This window comes from Epinephelus moara, chromosome 22 (assembly GCF_006386435.1).
Source record: "Epinephelus moara isolate mb chromosome 22, YSFRI_EMoa_1.0, whole genome shotgun sequence".
Taxonomy (NCBI): Eukaryota; Metazoa; Chordata; class Actinopteri; order Perciformes; family Serranidae; genus Epinephelus; species Epinephelus moara.
Genome location: NC_065527.1, coordinates 27,684,137 through 27,702,004, shown reverse-complemented (window position 1 = coordinate 27,702,004; position 17,868 = coordinate 27,684,137). Strand labels below are relative to the sequence as shown.

The 17,868-nt window shown below is 42.3% G+C and overlaps 1 protein-coding gene across 3 annotated transcripts in view; it reads right to left on the bottom strand.

Moving 5' to 3' along the window:
- LOC126384167 (protein shisa-7-like) overlaps positions 1-17,868 on the bottom strand; it is a 57,495-nt gene continuing 39,627 nt past the window's right edge. For all 3 annotated transcript variants that reach the window (XM_050035115.1, XM_050035114.1, XM_050035116.1), the window contains 3 exons: positions 15,772-16,014; positions 6,280-6,652; positions 1-5,135 (listed from right to left, as the gene is read on the bottom strand). In XM_050035115.1, coding sequence (XP_049891072.1) covers positions 4,688-5,135; positions 6,280-6,652; positions 15,772-16,014 — 1,064 coding nt within the window. In that variant the 3' untranslated portion in view covers positions 1-4,687. The remainder of the gene's footprint in view (positions 5,136-6,279; positions 6,653-15,771; positions 16,015-17,868) is intronic.

Below are 17,868 nucleotides of genomic sequence, written 5' to 3'. Positions count from 1 at the left end.
TTTTTTTGTTTTATTGTTATTATCAATTAAACAGTATGGTTTCTACAAACGCAAGAATTGATCACCAATAACAAAAGGGTTGCACATCTGTGAGACCTTTGTTTGGATATTCTTGGAAATAGACATAGAAGGGGATGTTATAAATAAATGTATCATACAATTTGAGGTATGCAGAGTAGCTTTGAGAATACAAATATGCCCATGCCTCCCCTCCCAGTGGTAAACACACTCATACACACTCACAAAATTGTGTGTATGCAGACACACACACACACACACACACACACACACACACAGTTTTATCAGGGGAGCAGTTAACTGAACATGGATTACAACATCTGTATCAGACCTTCGAGATGAGACATTAAAAATACAACTGAATCTTCACGTGTCATTTACATCCCCCCTTTTTTTGCCTCTTTCTCTTTTAAAAGTTAATGAGATGTTTGCATTGTAAAAACCACAGAGCCTTTCCAGTCCTGCCAGCCAAAGGCAAGTCACAGTACATTCTCCACCACAACCCATTTCAGCAACAACTGCTGCCGCCAAAAAACACTGACAGACACCACTGATACTGTGTTTACCTTTTTGTGCCCGTAAAGTTCTGTCAGGATGTGCACAAATGAGCAGGTTGTTCATGGAAAACAAATCGCTTTTTGCAGATACATATTTAGCAGCGACACAATCTCATCAGCTGTGTGATCTGTGACGTCACAAACAGACCCACTTGGCTTCTATTCAAATACCAAAAAACTCGACACAATAAGCCTTCGTTAATTTACATTTTCAAATGTTTGAAAAGTCCTCGCTTTGGTGAACATAGCTCGACAAGAAAAGCTGTGATTGATCAATGTCCTTTTTTTTTTTGAAAACAAAAGAATTTAAATGACGACAGGCCTTTTTAAATCTCATCACAAGTTGATATGAACACGTAACGACCTCAACTCGGGTCTTGAAATCGCCTTCGTGAGCTGAAGACATGACCCAACGTTTGGTCAAAAATGAGGTTTAGCATTCCTAAGAAGAAGAAGAGAAGGAAGAAGACACTGAGAGAGTTACGCACACGGGCACACAAATTAAAACAGACGCATGTACATTTACACACATACACGCTGTGACATCATAAGTCAGCACTATGTCATCAACACTGGCTTCTGACATCGTCATGCGGTTTCGTCTTTTCTAGTTGATTGCATCAGCTCTTTTTGTTCGAGAATACAAATGTTTTTTTCCTTTTTTCTCAACTCCACTATAAAGTTTGAATATTGAAAATCCAGGATTATACATTAAAATTCACAGAGATTAAAAAAATAAATACATGTTTAAGTAAAAGAAATCATGATAAGAGCGTCCGTCGTCTGATCCAGGGGGAATCTTTACACGTGTGATCATAAACCATTAACATGAGCACATGTACCATAGGAAAAGACTAAAAACGTCTGGCAGGAAGCGCCGCTCAGTAATCAATCATGTCTGTCTGTATCGAGGGGAAAGCTGAAAACCTCCAACAAGGCCTCATGAGTCCCTTAAACCCCATAAAGGGGAGATCCAACCTAAAAGGCTAGAAGGTCCATCTCACAGCCAGAAAAAAAAAAGTACAAAATATGACATCATCATGGCCATCTTTTCTCCCGCGACATATAAAGTAATCATGGTCATGTGTTTTTGCACAAAAGTTCCTTTTCTTTGCAGAATTTCCTTGCACGTTTATCTTTTCTCCCTACACAAAAATAAAAAACATATGCACGAGCATGCCTCCCGACACTGACACGCAGAGGACGTGAAAATGAGAAGCAGACGCTGTACAGAGCACAGACACACAAAGATAATTCGGTATAGCCCTTGGTGTGAAGTGTCCGGTGTCCCCCGAGCCTGGAAACCCGCCTGCCCCCCAACCCTTCATACGAGGTGAGCAGCTCAACTTGCAGGTAACGTGGAAAATCGTAGAAGCACAAAGAAACCCTTGACTCTCTACAAACTCACAATGACAAGTTTAAAACAGTGTTTGAGGGATGTTTGGTCAGTCTGCATGAGGTTAGTTTTTCTTCATGAGCCGTCGGATTCAATAACTTTTTTCACTAATTATTACGCAAAGGGTCACAGCACAATGTTTCATAGATGATATACACCCACCAGACTTCACTGTACAAAGTTAAGCTAAAATCATACTGCAGAGTGAATTTTACTTTTAGAAGGGCAGTTCACCCCAACTCAGAAATACCTGTAAATGACCTGTTGTTTTATTCATCAGTCTAGATTGTTTTGCCATGAGTTGCCGAGTGTTGGAGATATCAGCCGCAGAGATGTCTCTAGTATAATAAAACTAGGGGCACTCTGCCTCTGGTGCTCAAGTACTGTTAGCTCCCTAGCTGAGGAAGATGCTAGACTAAGGCGATATCAATGGTATCACCGTATACCAGCGGATTCCGGACGGTATGATTCTGAATACCATAAAAATTACAGACGCTCATCTTTCTATTGAGGATGCTTGGCATGTAGTGCACATCACCTGCCACCAGAGGTCAGTCTGGTGCAAATGGTGGGGATAACATTACAGGAGCAACTGTAAACAGCCGGTCTAAATGACTAACGAGACAAGCCAAGACAGTTTATTTTGTGTCTGTTGAGTTTGAAGAAAGCAGTTCCTCCAGAAAACCGCAATCTCGCAATCGCAATAATTAACGTAAATTCAATGAAAGTCCGCAATATTTGCGGGGGCTTGCAATTTTTCAAAAGTTTTTCCGCATTTTCCGGCGGTCCGGAAGTTGTCACGCATGCAACGTCATTTGAAACGTCTTCAGACGCGTCATCAAATGCGCTAATGGCATTGCAGTATGGAGAAACGCTCTGTATTGACATAATTTGCACTGTTTAAATGCATACAATATGTGTTGAATGTATTAAAATGTTATGTTTACAGAAGATGTAGCTTACATGTTGTTTTACAGTCACATTGTCTGGTTTGAGAGCTACAATATTCACTCAGGATTTTGCAACATTATTGGAGTCCATGTTTTGAAACTGATTAAATAAAACTAAAGAAGAGAACTATAAAAAACATTTGCAGCTATTTTTGTAATATTCAGTATGATTATTATAGCAATTGATTACATGACTTATTTTTTTGGAGGTAGTAATTAAAAAAAAAAAAAAAAAATCACATATTTTTTCTCCTTTTGTCATTAGCCACATTTTTGTCATTTGCCACAATTTCCCGCAAAAAATCACATAAAAATGCCGCAAATTTTACCAAAATTTTTGACACAATTGGCCGCAAATTAAAGTTTTTTTTGCCGCAAGATCCTGGAGGGACTCTTAAAGTGTGTTCAACAGTGAGTTTACAATGCAGTTGTGGTTGGGTTCACTGCACACAAATACTGCCATACACCATATACACCACTGAAATTCCTGAAAGGTGTTAAGGTAAGAAATAAATACTGCCCAAGCCTAGAGGACACCATAAATGTTAACATCTCGCGCTGTCATGAACACGAGCCTCTTGTCCATGAGTAGATGCACGCTTCCTTTTGCGCGATGATACAATTGGCAGGTGTAGTTCGGTAGAGAGAAAATAGTTCCTACATGAGACTGGTCACAACAAGGTCTGTCAAATGTATTTTTTTGGCACTTTGAACACCACAAGCCCAGTGCCATCTACTATCATTATATTGGAGAGAAGAAATCGATATCTCAAACACTCTGCAACTCACACCAAAAAAATCTAAATTCATAAACAGCACTACAGGTAAGAGGAATAATATATGGGGTGAACTGTCCCTTTAAGGCCCGGTCTGGTGTGACTGGGCCTTTATGACAGCAGCTTGTGTCGACATACTTTAGGTCTCGTCTCCCCCCCCCCCCCAAATGATTTATATTCTATTTTTTTCTAGAGTAAATAAAGCCATAAAGGCAATCAAGTGACAGCTAACTGCACTTAGCTGGATTATTTTTGCAGAGAACGTTTAACTTTGATGATAGTCCAATCACAACTAGAGAAAGAAGGTCACATTTCCAGCCTTTAAGTCACAAACCGACTGGCTAAAGGATAAATATGTTTTAAACCAAGTATACACAAAGTCTTACAGGGCTCAGTAATGTCAATACAATTATTATTATTATCAGGTTAATTTCATACAAAAGCAACTCGTTTGGTTTTACATACTTTTTCATAAATACAAAGACAAGCAAACCCGTCTGTCTCTGCCTCGGCGCTCTCCATCATCCACAGTGGATTCAAAGACAGATGAATCTGTCGGAGCTCTCGAGGACTCAGAGGACAGTGCAATAAAACTCAAGGACAATTCAACAAATTTGACTCAGCGGGTATCCTTTAATAAAAGTCACAGCGAATACCCAGCAGCCTTTTAAACTGCACTCGAATGATATTTTTTGCTCTTTTTGAGTGGACATTTCTGTCTTCCCTTTTTCAAAGAATGGCTGAATATTCTTTTATTCAACACATAGAGTGACAAGGAGAAAATCAATTGGCTTCTCTCACTATGAGATTAATGTTGTCATCCACCACTTTGTTTTATGAAGGGGAGGGGGGGCTGTGAGGCAGCCAGGTGAGATCAAACCTCTTCCTCATTTCTTTTTTTCCTGTTCATCTCTCCACTTCATCTGCCCACTAAATGCCTCCTCACCTCTCTACTCTCGCTCTTCCTCTCTCTTTACCTCCCTCGTCCTCTCACACTGTCACCTCGTTCTTACTCCCAGTCCGCAGTCCCTGCACTCCTCCTCCTCCGGGGATGAAGTGCAGCTGTTCGATGGTGTTCTGCCTCTTGCTGGCGAAAGCCATCCGTCGGGCGTTGGGGTGGCCTCCTCCGCCTCCGCCGAGGTCCCAGCCGCCGTGCATTCCCATGCCCGCGGAGCTGCGGTCGCGGTCGCGGTCGCGGTCGTGGTCACGGTCATGGCCTGGCGTCGGGTGGGAGTTCATCTTGATCATGTGGTGGCGGTCCATGGATGGCGTGGCACAGATGTTCTGCTGTGACTGGGCCTTCTGGTGGTGGCTGAGTCGGCCCATGGTGGGCACCATCCCGCTTCCTCCCCCTCGGTCACCTCCTCCTGCGATTAGCAGGCCCATCAACAGCCGGTCCTCCATACGGTCAGGTGAGACCAGGAGCCTCTCATGGGACCTGGAACCAGAGAATCAGTTAATCTCTCTGACCTGTGAGAACAAAAAACATTTGAAAAACTCAACAGCAAAGTCTCGTTCCAGAAATCATGATACTCAAGACTCAAGTCACAGACCAAAACCTGCCTACCGTATCCCTGCACAGAAGGAAGCGTGCATCTGCTGCTAGCTCACCTAGCATCACTGAGCTATCTAACGTTACAGCTCAGCCGAGGAGGACTTCATGAATGTTAAAATCTCGCACTGCCACGAGCACAACCCTCTCATCCATGAGTAGATGCATGCTTCCTTTTGTATAGTGATACGGTTGGTGAGTGTAGTTTGGTAGCAAAACAAGGTCTGTAGATTATCTTGAGTAGTTCCATTATATTGGAGAGGAGGCAGATAATAGTAACACACAGTTTTTATAACATGATATATATCAATACGGAAAAAATACTCTTATTAAAAAACAACATTGTGATGTAATAGAATGCAATTTTCAAATCAAGTGTGGAAACAACCGGCTCCGTGGGCTTAATGAGCACACATGGTGCCCTACACTTCATGTAACATATGCGTGTTGAGGGTAGAAAACAATTAGTGATGCTCGCAGTGCTACCATGTGAAATGGCAAAGGCTGGGTCTAAGTGCAATCCACATGTTTACATATTACATTGTTTGCTGTAGCAAGTGTGTGCTGAAGCGACAAAGAGGGTCACAGTGGTTACGCTGAGAGCAGACAGGTGAACAGGTGTTGGCGACTGGAAGGAGGATGTGTGGTTATCCCACGTTTTTACACATGAAAAAATGCTTCTTTTGGAAAAAGTCTTAGTTTGAAATATGCTTTTTACACGACCTGTATCAAATTCAGAATATATTCATATTCAAAGTAGCAGTGAAATCTTATTGTCCATGGTGACAGTCAGTCAGCTTATTTGACTCATGAAAAAAGTCATACAAGGTAAAAGGTTTTAAAAATTGCAGAGTACTCACCTTGTCAGACTCTTAAAATCTTAATGAAAGCATTCCACTCTTGACATTTATTAAACATTACGCTCTTTGATTCTCTTTACTCTCATCATCTGATATCATTATGATCTCCTCCCGTCTTTCATCTTTTCTTCTCTTTAGTATTTTCTCTGCTCCCTTATAACTTATCTTACCTGCGTAGCGTCTGTGAGTTGGAGCCCCTGCTGGTGCTCATCATGGCTTTGTAGTACTGGTGTTGCTGGTTCTTGGACAGACGGGACAGCGTGTTACCCTCCCCGAGCAGCTGGTCCTGGGAGCGGACGCGGCGTGGCGGCCTGTCGAAGGAGGAGCTGGTGTAGTGCGTCTGGGCGGGCAGCGGGTACGGGTTCGGGGTGGAGGGGATGTGGAGGCGGGGCCGTGAACCGTGGAGGGGCAGCGTGCCCCTGGATCCCAGCGTGTACTCGCCTCCAAAGGGCAGGTAGTGTTGCGAGGAGTGAAAGGAGGGCGGGGCGTTGGTGGAGCGACGTTTGGAGTTGTAGTAGCTGGAGTACTCGTCAAGTTCTTTCTCTGGTTCAGCAAAAAGAGACAGAAATGTGTAATATGTAAATATGGCTTTCGTAAAAGATGTGTTTCAAATTGTACATTTGATGCTTGACGAAGGTTCACAACTGAAATGGTGTGTCCATACTTAAGACCTCAGTGAGAGGTCTGAGGGCCCTCTCCCAGAAAAATGAGAGTTTCAGAGACTTTGTTTCCTGCATTCTGGTGACTTTTAAAGACTGAAAATAACAAAATAATAGGTACAATAAGTACACTGCATCAGTATTTTTATGGCAAATACATAAAATTTGATTTAGTTTTTGGTTGAGTACCAGTAGGACGGAGGGAGGCCAGGCTGTAGGCTTGGCCAGCACCAGGGGCCCACAGCCAGCTGTCCACCCTGGCCCACACACCTCTGGGTCCTGGATGTCTAAGCAAGGTAAAACCAGAGGCTCACAGTCTCTGGAAGACAGCTGAGTACCCTGCCACGGCAGAGGAGGGCAAGCTGGTCCATTCCCCAAGCCCCTAGGTACCCCTCAAGCCCCAGCTAGAGCGACCTGTTGGACCTATGCATGCATAACGCAGTGAACACAGAGCTGAGGTGTCCACTGGCAGCCGTGCCCGACACATGATGGCCAAATTGCCGCCTCACTGGAGAGTCGAGGGGTTTATACATGTTGTACAGTGTCAGAGACAGGTTGTGATACTGAAAAGGGAAAAAAAAAAGGGCATGGAAATTTGTAATGAATCAAGTAAAATTCAGGGGAATTGTGACCATGGGAGGAAACTGGGAGTCGCTCAAGGAAAACCGGTAGGTTGGGAAGTATGGCTGTGTGTGAAATGCCCCCATTATGATCAATACTGGTGTCTCCAGATGGTTCTTATTTCCAACCAACAGTCCAAAACCCAAATCTATTCAATTTACAATGACACACACAAAAAAATCCTAACATTGGAGTAAGCTGGGACTACAATATGTTTTGCGTATGTGCTTGTTCAAATTATCTGATTATAAAATTGTTGTTGTTTTTAATTTCCTGGCATTTCATTTTCGTTTCATTGCATAAAATAAAGATTAAGAAAATATAGCATTGTAATCTGAGGACTTCTTGTGCACTTGGGTGAAATTATTGAAAAAGACGACTGGGTAAACTCCCTCCATTGGTGAAGATCATGCAATATGATAGAGAGCTAAATGGACCTTCCCAGCCGGCCACCAACGTTGTTAGACGTATTTGGTTGAATTTAGGTTGTGATGTCAGGTGACCAAAATTCAATGTCAGGACAGTATCTAATGCAAACGTTAATTTGACAGATGACGTTAGTATTTTGTTAGTTTTAAGTTGTGTTGTTAAATAACCAAAGTCCAACGTCTTCCAAACGTCTCATGGCAATGTCACTTTGGTAGGATAATGACGTCTACTCATAAGGTATGGAGACCAAAACTCAACATTCGTAAAACATGTTAATCTCCACACAACGTGAAACTCTAACATTGTTAGACATTTAAAATATTGTCAATCAAATATGCATTCCAAACAAAATTTTACGTCTGTCAGATGCAAGAGTCCAAACTTTTTTTAATGCCATATTGACGTCCAGTGCCAGCTGGGATGCTTTTTCTCAAATGTCCATTTTAAACCTCAAAACAAAAGATAAAAGTAGAGGAAAAAAAATGGCAGAAAAGAAAGAAAAATACTAAAGAAGTGAAACAAAAGAAAAAAGACATATGCTTAAACGACAGGTGAAAAGGATTAGTTGACGCCAAAGACAATGAGTTAATTTCAAGGAAGACAAATAAAATGACTGCAATAATAAATAAATAAATAAACTTGTGTGGTAGAAAAGGGAGGTGAAACACCCCGACAGATAAGAGAGACGAATACAAAAGACAGACGAAGTGAAAGAGGTAGAGGACGAAAGGTGAAAAGGAAGCGATTGAGTAAGAAGTGGACAGGAAGAGAAGACAGAAATGTCAAGAATGGCGGATGCATAAAGATACACTGTATATTGCATGAGGTATAAATGAACAAAGGTAACAGAAAACCCTCAAGAGAAAAGAGAAAAGACAAAAGACGGACTGTAATATAGGTGAGAAGTTTAAAACAGTGACGAGATAGATCACTTTAAATGACATGAAACAGAGACATAAAGTAAAGGCAGAAGAAAGAGACGTGGATGGAAGAGTAAGTGAGGTTCATTAATAGTGAAATACAGTGTTTCTGTGCTTTCTGCTCCATAGCCTCAGACCACTCTAATCTTCAAAGCATTTCCATGGAAGCAGCTCCCCAAGAGCCAATTTAAAGCTGACCTTTAACCAGCCACCTCTCTACCTCTTCCTCCCCTCTCGCCTCGTCTTCTCTCCCTCTATCAGATCTCTTCCCCTCCATTCTCCTCTCCTTCTACTTGTTCTTTTGCCTCTACCTCTTCTTTACTTTCCTGTATTTTCATCTCCCTCTCTGTCGCTTCCCTTTTCCCCCCTCTCTTCCTCTTGCTCTCCAGGTTTTCGTTCTCCTCTCTCGCTGTTTGTCTCATGTCCTCTCCCTCCTCTCTCTGTTTATTCCCCTCCTGTAAGGCCAAATTATCTCGAGGTTTCTCCCTGGCTGCCAACCGCAGACAAAGAAGCCTTTATCAGTGTCCTTTCCGCAGCGCTGTGTGGGGAACTACATCAAAAGGACCAGGTTTCGCACAATGGCTGGCGAGAGGCTGTAGTCCCTGTCTTTTTGTCACAGTGACAACAGTTTAGTTTGAAGAGGTGTTCCACCAAAACTGATATTCAGGATGTTTTTCTTTTCTGAAAAGCACATTTAATAATCAGATGTGTAAAAATACTTATTTGCTTTCAGTGTCATGCAACAGTGCAACAGTGACTCAGACTGGATGTGGTTTACAGTTTTCTGATGAAGTGATCAGTGCCTGCCAGATCTGCTCTCACAGGAAGTAACCTCAGGTGTTTGACTGGTTTGGAATAAACAGAAAAAAAGGAGCAACTATAGAAGAAAATAGGTTTAAGTATGAATTTTCATCCTCCAAACATCAAACGCGCTATGATCTTAATCGGCATGTCAAGTTGTGATGTGCTATACAAGAGTACTTCAATGCGTACTTCATCCACAAAATGGCCGTTTGTGTATCAATTACACACTGTGTTACCTTTTATTTGTGAAGAAAACTTTTTTTTTTGCATGCCTCCACAATTACTGAGAATCCCAAAACAGGTTCTTAATACATTTAAGTAAAAAGTGAAGTAAAAAAAAAAGTGCAGTATAATTCAAATAAAATTATTATGACTAAGATTCGGGAACAAGACACTTCCCCCTACCCTGTTCCTCTCCTCGTCTGTCTCAGCAGGGCGGCACAGTGGCTAAGCCAAGAGCGCTGCTGTCTCAAAACAAGAAGGTCCTTGGTATAAACCGCTACTGTAGGTGGATGACTCATTGAGACTTGTCCCCCACCCTGAGTCTAAACCCCAGGGTTCACAAACCCTCCAGCCTCACTACCACTCCATGCATTCCCATGTACTTGACCCTTTTGCATCCCTCCCATCTTATCACACGCAAACCCAATCAGCCTTTGGGTCCAGATCACTGGGTACGGTTACATGATGGCTTCTCATTTGGAATGAAATAAATCTGAATTAAATCATTCGGAATTAAAGTTTTTCCAGGTAGTCTACATGGGAAATATTCATCACGACTGAGGGTTTACACGGGAGATCAGTTTAATCGCCTTTAAATCGCCTTTATTCGGGTCCGCGCAAGGTTTGGGGCAGGGAAGGTTTCTGATTGGATAGGGGGCGGGCGGATGTTACATGTTTACATTTAATGGAAGAAAACACTGTAGTCCTCACTCCGGATAACAAGATGCTTGACGCCGCTGTTCTTAGTGCCTTTTTCGGGCTTGTTTTGCTTATATTCTTGAAGCAGCAGTACGACAACAACCTTGTTCTGCTAATGCTTCGTCTGTTAAGGAGGAGAAGGGAGGTAGAACGTAGAAATTAAAAATAATGTTTCAGCTCGGGACCATCTCTTGTTTTTCGAAGCTGCCATCTTGACGGGCACGCGCTATATACGTCATCGCGCAGGAAGGGCAAGGAAACGAGCATGCGCAGAAAGACATACAAGTGCGAGAAATTATTTCATTCGGAATTAGAAACGGAATATTCCAGCCCCTTACATCGGAATGAATTTTCAATCGCATTGGCCATTTTCATTCCAAATTAGGTGTTTACAAGATCACTTTTAATAGGAATGAACTTTCATTCCGAATGAAAAGGGAATTAAACTGTCCATGTAAACGTGCTCATTCTCTGGCAGATGACCCCCCCTTCATCCCTCCTCTTGACCCCAATCATTCAATTGAACTTTACACCCACCAAATCTTTCCCCAATCCTCTAGTCATCCCAAATAAAACTTTTATTATACCATACATATAGTAAAGTCTTGTTTATCCAGTTGTATGCTCAGTACTTCCTAAACACATGAGTTTTTGCTAAAACATTATGATTTAAAACACATCAGTACAAACAGTCTCATGCCCGACTGAGTAGTGTACCTGAGTACATGCATGTGTTTGAATTCTGGTCAAGTGGAGCTCATACACATGCACGTGCTCAGGTTCACTTGGGGGATGCTTCTTATAGACAGAAGTGTCTATATGTGTTTGGAAAGTACTGGGCAAATGACGGGATAAATGAGACTTGGATTATACTGCACGAGTTGTGTGAGGTTTTGTAAAGAGATGTTTTGATATTTGGTTGCCGTTGTTCAACAAATTCAAGGTAATGTGACCGAGTATCTGATATACAAGTGTTTTTTTTGCCCAAGTATTTTTTCAAGACTTCAGTCATTGCCATAACTGAAAATGGCATTTTTCTGTCTATATATGTATAGTTTTTATCTGCTTAGTGTCCAACTAGAAGTCTGACATTATACTAACAAAGTAGTCTTGTAACTTGTTTGGTTATTAGTTTGCAGCCCACGCAGGCTCTCTGCATGTCTGCAGAAAGGCCGTAGAAAGGCCAGTTGGGGCATCTTGTGGACTTTATGAACTTCGAGCAGCTGAACTTTACTGTTACGCAACAAGAAAGAAGTTTGAGGCACAATGATGGAGCAGAGAGAGAAAACTGAGAGAACCTAGAGCACAAAGGTGATGCAGTGAACACTTTCTGAATGGTAGGTTAACTCTGGGAAGTGCAGTGTTAAAACACCACAAAAGTGTGCACGTAACCTCGGGGCCGAGCTCAGATTCTGTGGATGTAGTGTGTTTTCGCTGGCTCTCTGGCTTTTGCTCAAACTACAAGTTGTACTTCCTAATTTTTGTACTTCTGCCGCCACCACAGACACAGAGAATGGAAGCGAATCCAGAGAGATCACCATCTCTCTTTCTCTCTCTCTAAGCTGAGATCAAATAGTAAAACTCTGCAGCGCTGTTCAAATATAAACCGTGTTACTGTGTTGCCTCTCTCGCCTAAAATGTCCTAAGAAACATATCTTAATGCAGTTTTTAACTGTAATATGAGATTGTTTGATAACAGCTGTTTTCGGATGGGCAACTCGCATAACGTCAGCAACCAGCAGGAGCGTTTATTGGTCCAAGCGGTGCAGTACATTCTGGTAGTTGTAGGTTTTGTACCTCTTGAGCAAAAGTGAAAGGCACAGCACTTTTTCTGTTTTCTCTGGTCATGTAGCACCAATTTCAAAAGTATCTGTGTCTTTCTACTGCACAGACAGCCCAGTTTTATGAAAAAACCCTCTTTCCAGCAGTGAAATACTTTGTTCTAGGTTAAGTGTGTAGGATTTAGAGGGATATATTGTCAAAAATGAAATATAATATAACAAGTATTTTGTCGTTAGTGTATGATCACCTGAAAATAAGAATCATTATGTTTTCGTGACCTTAGAGTGAGCTGTTTATATCCACACATGAAGCAGGTCCTCGTCTATTAATTCTCTATGTTGCACTGCCATGTTTCTACAGTAGCCCAGAACGGACAAACCAAACACTGGCTCTAGAGAGGGTAATTTGCGCTTTCGTGTCAGCCACCATAGTTAGCAGCCCCCTGGCAAGCAGCGTCACAGAAACATTGATTTTTTTTTTAGGATAATTTGGCTCCCAGTAAAAACCTCCTGAACAAATGGATCTTAAGTTAAAAAAGGTGAGCACACATTAGCAGGGGCTGGGCTAGCGGGTCATCTCCGACATGCCAAACAGCATTGAAGAAACACTGATTTGTACTGTGAAACTACCGGTTTTAATCACCAGCTCCATTTGTTTTGGAGAGGAAGAGACTCCTGCGGAAAATATGGTCCCCAATAAAACCTTCTTAACAATGAACACTGAAGAAATCCTAACCTGTAGCTCACATGGCACATGGAGGAGGTTTCAGCTGGTTGCAAATCTGCAATCCTCACTCCAAAGTGCCATTAAATCCCCCTAAATCTTCCACACTGGATTCCAATACATGTGCACAAACGTACCTATCTATAAAGTGATTTGTTCAATCATCTGAGATGCAATTATGTGCATGAAAAAAGGCAGAAAAAGAAAAGTGAATGAAGGGCTGAGCATTTGTTTCTATCCTCTGCAAAACCTAAAACATGATGTCATGGTCAGTTTCAGTGATCTGAACCATAAGCAGCTGCTAATAATGCGACAGAGCTGCTGCTTCATAAACAAGACGATGAGGGGAAGTGGGATGACCTCTGAAGGTCTGATGTGTAACGAACAGAAGCCATTTCCGATCGTCTGTTCAAGTGTTTTCTCCTTTTGACTCAATGGAAATAATAAAAGAGACTCCTCTGAACTTTCATCATGTTATTGCTTCCACTTCCACGTTGTGCCATGTTGTCCACACACACACACGCACACACACACACGCCAACATAAGATCCCCAATGAAGTAACCATCCATCACTCAGCCTGCAGAGGCGACTCCCCTCCCCCTGCAGTCTTCAGCAATATCAGGGTGAGAGAGGTAAGGACAGAGAGAGGGGGAGAGGGGAGGTTGGCATCCACTGCCTCTTAAACGTCTTTTCTTCCCTGTCGAAGGCAGCCAGGCCCCTGCAGACCAGCAGCCAACGCCCCTCCCCCTATCTCCACATCTCCCTCCGATACTTTCTTCCGTTGCCTCTCCCTTCATTCTTCTCCTTCTGCTCAGTCGACCTCTCTGCATCTCTCTCTTCACCGATCTCTTTTTTTCCTTCCTGTTGTATCTTTATCTGGCCAATCAGCTCTTGAACTGCCTCCATAATCCTTTTCTTCTGGTCAACCAACCTCTTTCTCTACATTTGTACTCCAGTGTTTTCATCCTCTTTGCCTTTTTGCCCCGTCTTTCAATTTCCCCCAATCCCCCTTTCCTCTGCCCCTCCCTTCTTCCTCTCTGACTCCATCATTCTGCCCCTCCTGGTCTTTCTTTCCTTCATTTCCAACCTTTCCCTTCTTCGTCATCCATCTCACTGTTTTTCCTTCTTTGCTCCACTCCCTTCATTACTGTCCCCGTTTTCTGCTTCGCTTTGTTTACTTTACTGTTACGACTGTTTAGCAGAAACAGTTTACACTTTCAGACCACACTGAGATGATTATTTGTGTTTTTTTTGCAGATGAGTCATAAATCTCCTGGCGGCCATGTCTGCCCGCTGCTCTAATGGAGGTTCACTAGAGAATCAGCTGTGTGAAGGTCTAACTGACCCGGACACAAACAGAACACCTGTCTTTTTAATGATCAAATACTGTCTTACAATTAAAAGGTTTTCCAAACAAGAAGGAACTTTTTCTTGAGTATAATCAACCTCTCTGCTGTTGAATCACATTTTCTGTTCAGTATGTTCCAAACACTCTGAGTTTTCCCTCAACGTAACTAAATATATGACTTACACCACCTGCTCATTCTTCCACAGCTCCAGCAGAAGAGACAAATTTACTTTTTTGGGCACGGTGTGGTTTGTTAATTTGGACCCAATCTCGGAACCCATTCGCTTTTGGTCTGACGATGACAAAGCCTCTGGGGACAGCGGGAAGTATTTCGGGCGGATCCAGTGTAGCAAGCAGATATCTGGGCCGTGACTTCCTCTTCTATGCACTAGTCATTTCGGACAATCTCTAATAACAGATTTCTGTATATTATTAATGCAGACAAATGAAAAACAACTAAATAAAAAGCTAACTAGTCATCAGATGATAGCCAGTGGGTTCTGAAATTGCATTTCAGCCGATGTATTCTGCCTCTTTTGCTCTCTACAAAGACTGTTTACGCTCAAAAGTGATTGCTCAATACTACTCACACTACAAACAAAAACCAAAATGCTTCTGATGCCATAACCTTGTCTTGTTGCCTACAGGTTCTGCACATACATGCAGATATCTGTTTAACAGGATCAATTTGGCCCGAATGCTAAAAAAATGTTTGTTAGGCTGCAAGCGGGGCTCGAACTACAGGGGAGCCAGGGGGAGCTTGGTTCCTCTTAATGAGACATGAGCTCCCCTGAAAACATGATTTGTCAAAGTTTGGGGGTCTCGAAAACTATTGACAATATGCTTTTTTTGTGATGCATTTATATTTATATGTATGTTCATCATCATGGATCATGTGCATGCGGGTGATCATCACTAAGTCACTCTAATAAAGACACAGGCATGCAAGCTATATGCCCATGTGGAGGTTTGATGTGGTCATTAACTAATTATCATATGTGCTGACATGGCAGCTATTTCTATTTCTGTGCAAAAGTAAGAAAGTAGAAACATAAAGTTTAAACATATTACAATAAAATAAATATTGATTTATAAATTGCTGCATGTGATATGAATAAATCAGTGAAATTGTATGTGAAAATGTTCTCTAAAAAGTGAGATGATTTATGATTATTTACACCACACATCACAAATGGTCCTTCTATAATTGGGACAGCCAGTAGCTCGGGATAGTTTAAATTGTATTTCAGGACAATTTGGTTCAGTGGTGAACAAAGTTAGAGCTCTGAACACAACTGACACTTCCAGTGTGGCTGCTAGCTGGTGTGTTGCATCACCTGAAAGCTCTCAGTGGTCCTGAATAATCAATTAGTCCCATTTTTCTCCCCCTTTCCTCCAGTTCCCCTCATTCCCTCTCCTCTGTTTTCATCCCTTCATCTCCCCCCCAGCTTACCCAGCCTCTTCAGGGAGCTGTAGCGGTTGAGCTCAGGTTTCATGGCTGCCTCATAGGATGGCGGCAGCTGGGCGAGGTTGTGGAAGGAGTGGGAGAAGGACGGGTGGCTGCTGTTGTGTCTCATGCCTCCACCGATGATGCTGCTGCCACTGATGCCACCGCCGCCAGGACCTTTACTGCTACCTGAGAGCAGGGTGGGTCCAGAGGGGAGCTGGGAGGTGTTGTTCATACGTGGTCCGCGCTCTGGACAGAGGGAGAGTATAACGAAGAGAACAGAAGAAAGAGGGTGAAGGAGGGAGGAGAGGGTAGAGAAGTGAGAAGGATGAGGGCGGAAAATAAACAGAGCACAAGGGAGAATAGAAAAAAAAGAAACGACAAGAAGAAGCATGCGAGAGGAGATGAAGAGAAGAGATGACATGAGAAAGAGATAAGAAAGGGAGAAATTCAAAGAAATAGACAGAAATGGAAAAAATGAAGAAACGGGCAGAAGAAGAAGATACAGGCTGGTTAATAATCAGCAAACACAGGAAGTGCCTCCGAGCTCCATGGCGACCATCTATAAATACAACTCGGTACTGTTCATCTGGGGCTCCAACACAAACATATCAGCCACATGTAAATACATAGAAATACACTGATAGCATCAGGAGGGGATTCTACATACACACACACATTCACATTTATGCAAAGTGCAAAAGCAGCACATTGATCAATACACATAAAAATGATCTGCCTTATGTAAGATTAGCAGTATGGGGGAGGGGCATGGGTGTCTGTTTTGCAACACGTATATCAGTTACATCATACAGTATATGAGTACATTCATGTTTTCCAAATAGCAAACAGACGGCACTCTTAATGACCCAACATGTAGGAGCACTCAGCGGTGACCTCACATGTGTAGGTTCTGCACATTTAAATAGGGACAATGAGCTAAAAGGGACAGCTGAGATCACATGCTGCCTACTGTTGCATCATCTTCAATCACTGGGGAGATTTACACAGAGAGAACAGGGGAGACTTCATTAATTGCTGAGTGACAGCAGCAGGTGTTCAAAATGTGAAAATATGAAGCAGCAATAAAAAATTAGGCAAGTCTGGACAATTGGCCATTTGCTGTCGTTTCCTGTCTTTGAGACACAATCGATGTGAGTGCGTTCAGGGTGGTAATGGTTATGAGCTGCGATCTTGTTAAGATTACTGCTGGACATATACTGGTCATTGACCATTGACAGTAATGGGCAATAATGGCCAATAATGTCTCTGTTAAGTGTCACCCAGTTACACACACACAGTGGGAGAAAAAAGCAATGCTAGCTGTGAGATCTAAACATGTAGAATAAATGAATATGGGTGCTCCGATTCATCAGCCAATATTTGATCTTAATATGGGCATGCACTAAGACTTGAACCTGCTTCTGACCTGACCTTTGAGCTGTACAACTCATTTTAGAATCAGACTTAATTTTAGTTTTGTTGGCTGTCATTTAATGCTATTTAAAGTACAAAATATGAGTGACTGTAATCCAGTATAGTTACAGTTAAAATTGGTGGTATTCTGAAGACAGTTACTGTCTTTAAAAGGACAGTACTTAAAATCATTATTTATTTGTTTTTGTTTTATTTGCTCCAACACTGTGTCCAAAATGAGAGCATAAGATTGACTGCATTGTTTTTTACTGGGACGTTCTAGCCGGCTGCGAGCGCCGCAGTGCTGACGTTTTGAGCTGAGCTTTTGTCATGCACCCTGTTTCTATTTATTCCTGCCTCTCACTTTGTGAGCTCTGTAATGGACAAGGAACAGTTGATTTTTGAAGCTGAAGTGAGAAGTTATGTACACAACACCACCGCATTTAACAACAGTAACCTACATAAGGTGGCAGCTGGCTGGAGGGAGATCACCAGACAGTTGGTCTTTGTGGTATATTTTGTGTCCCAACCCTACTGTGATTCCATAGCAAAGTGACAGTGACCAGTGTAGCATTTTACCCAAAGTTCAACATTTTTTAAATCTCTGCTACCAGAAAAAACACCAAAAGTGCAGCGCTCAGAGCAGAACAGCCGCTCAGCTCCTTGTCACACTGGCGATGTTTGTAG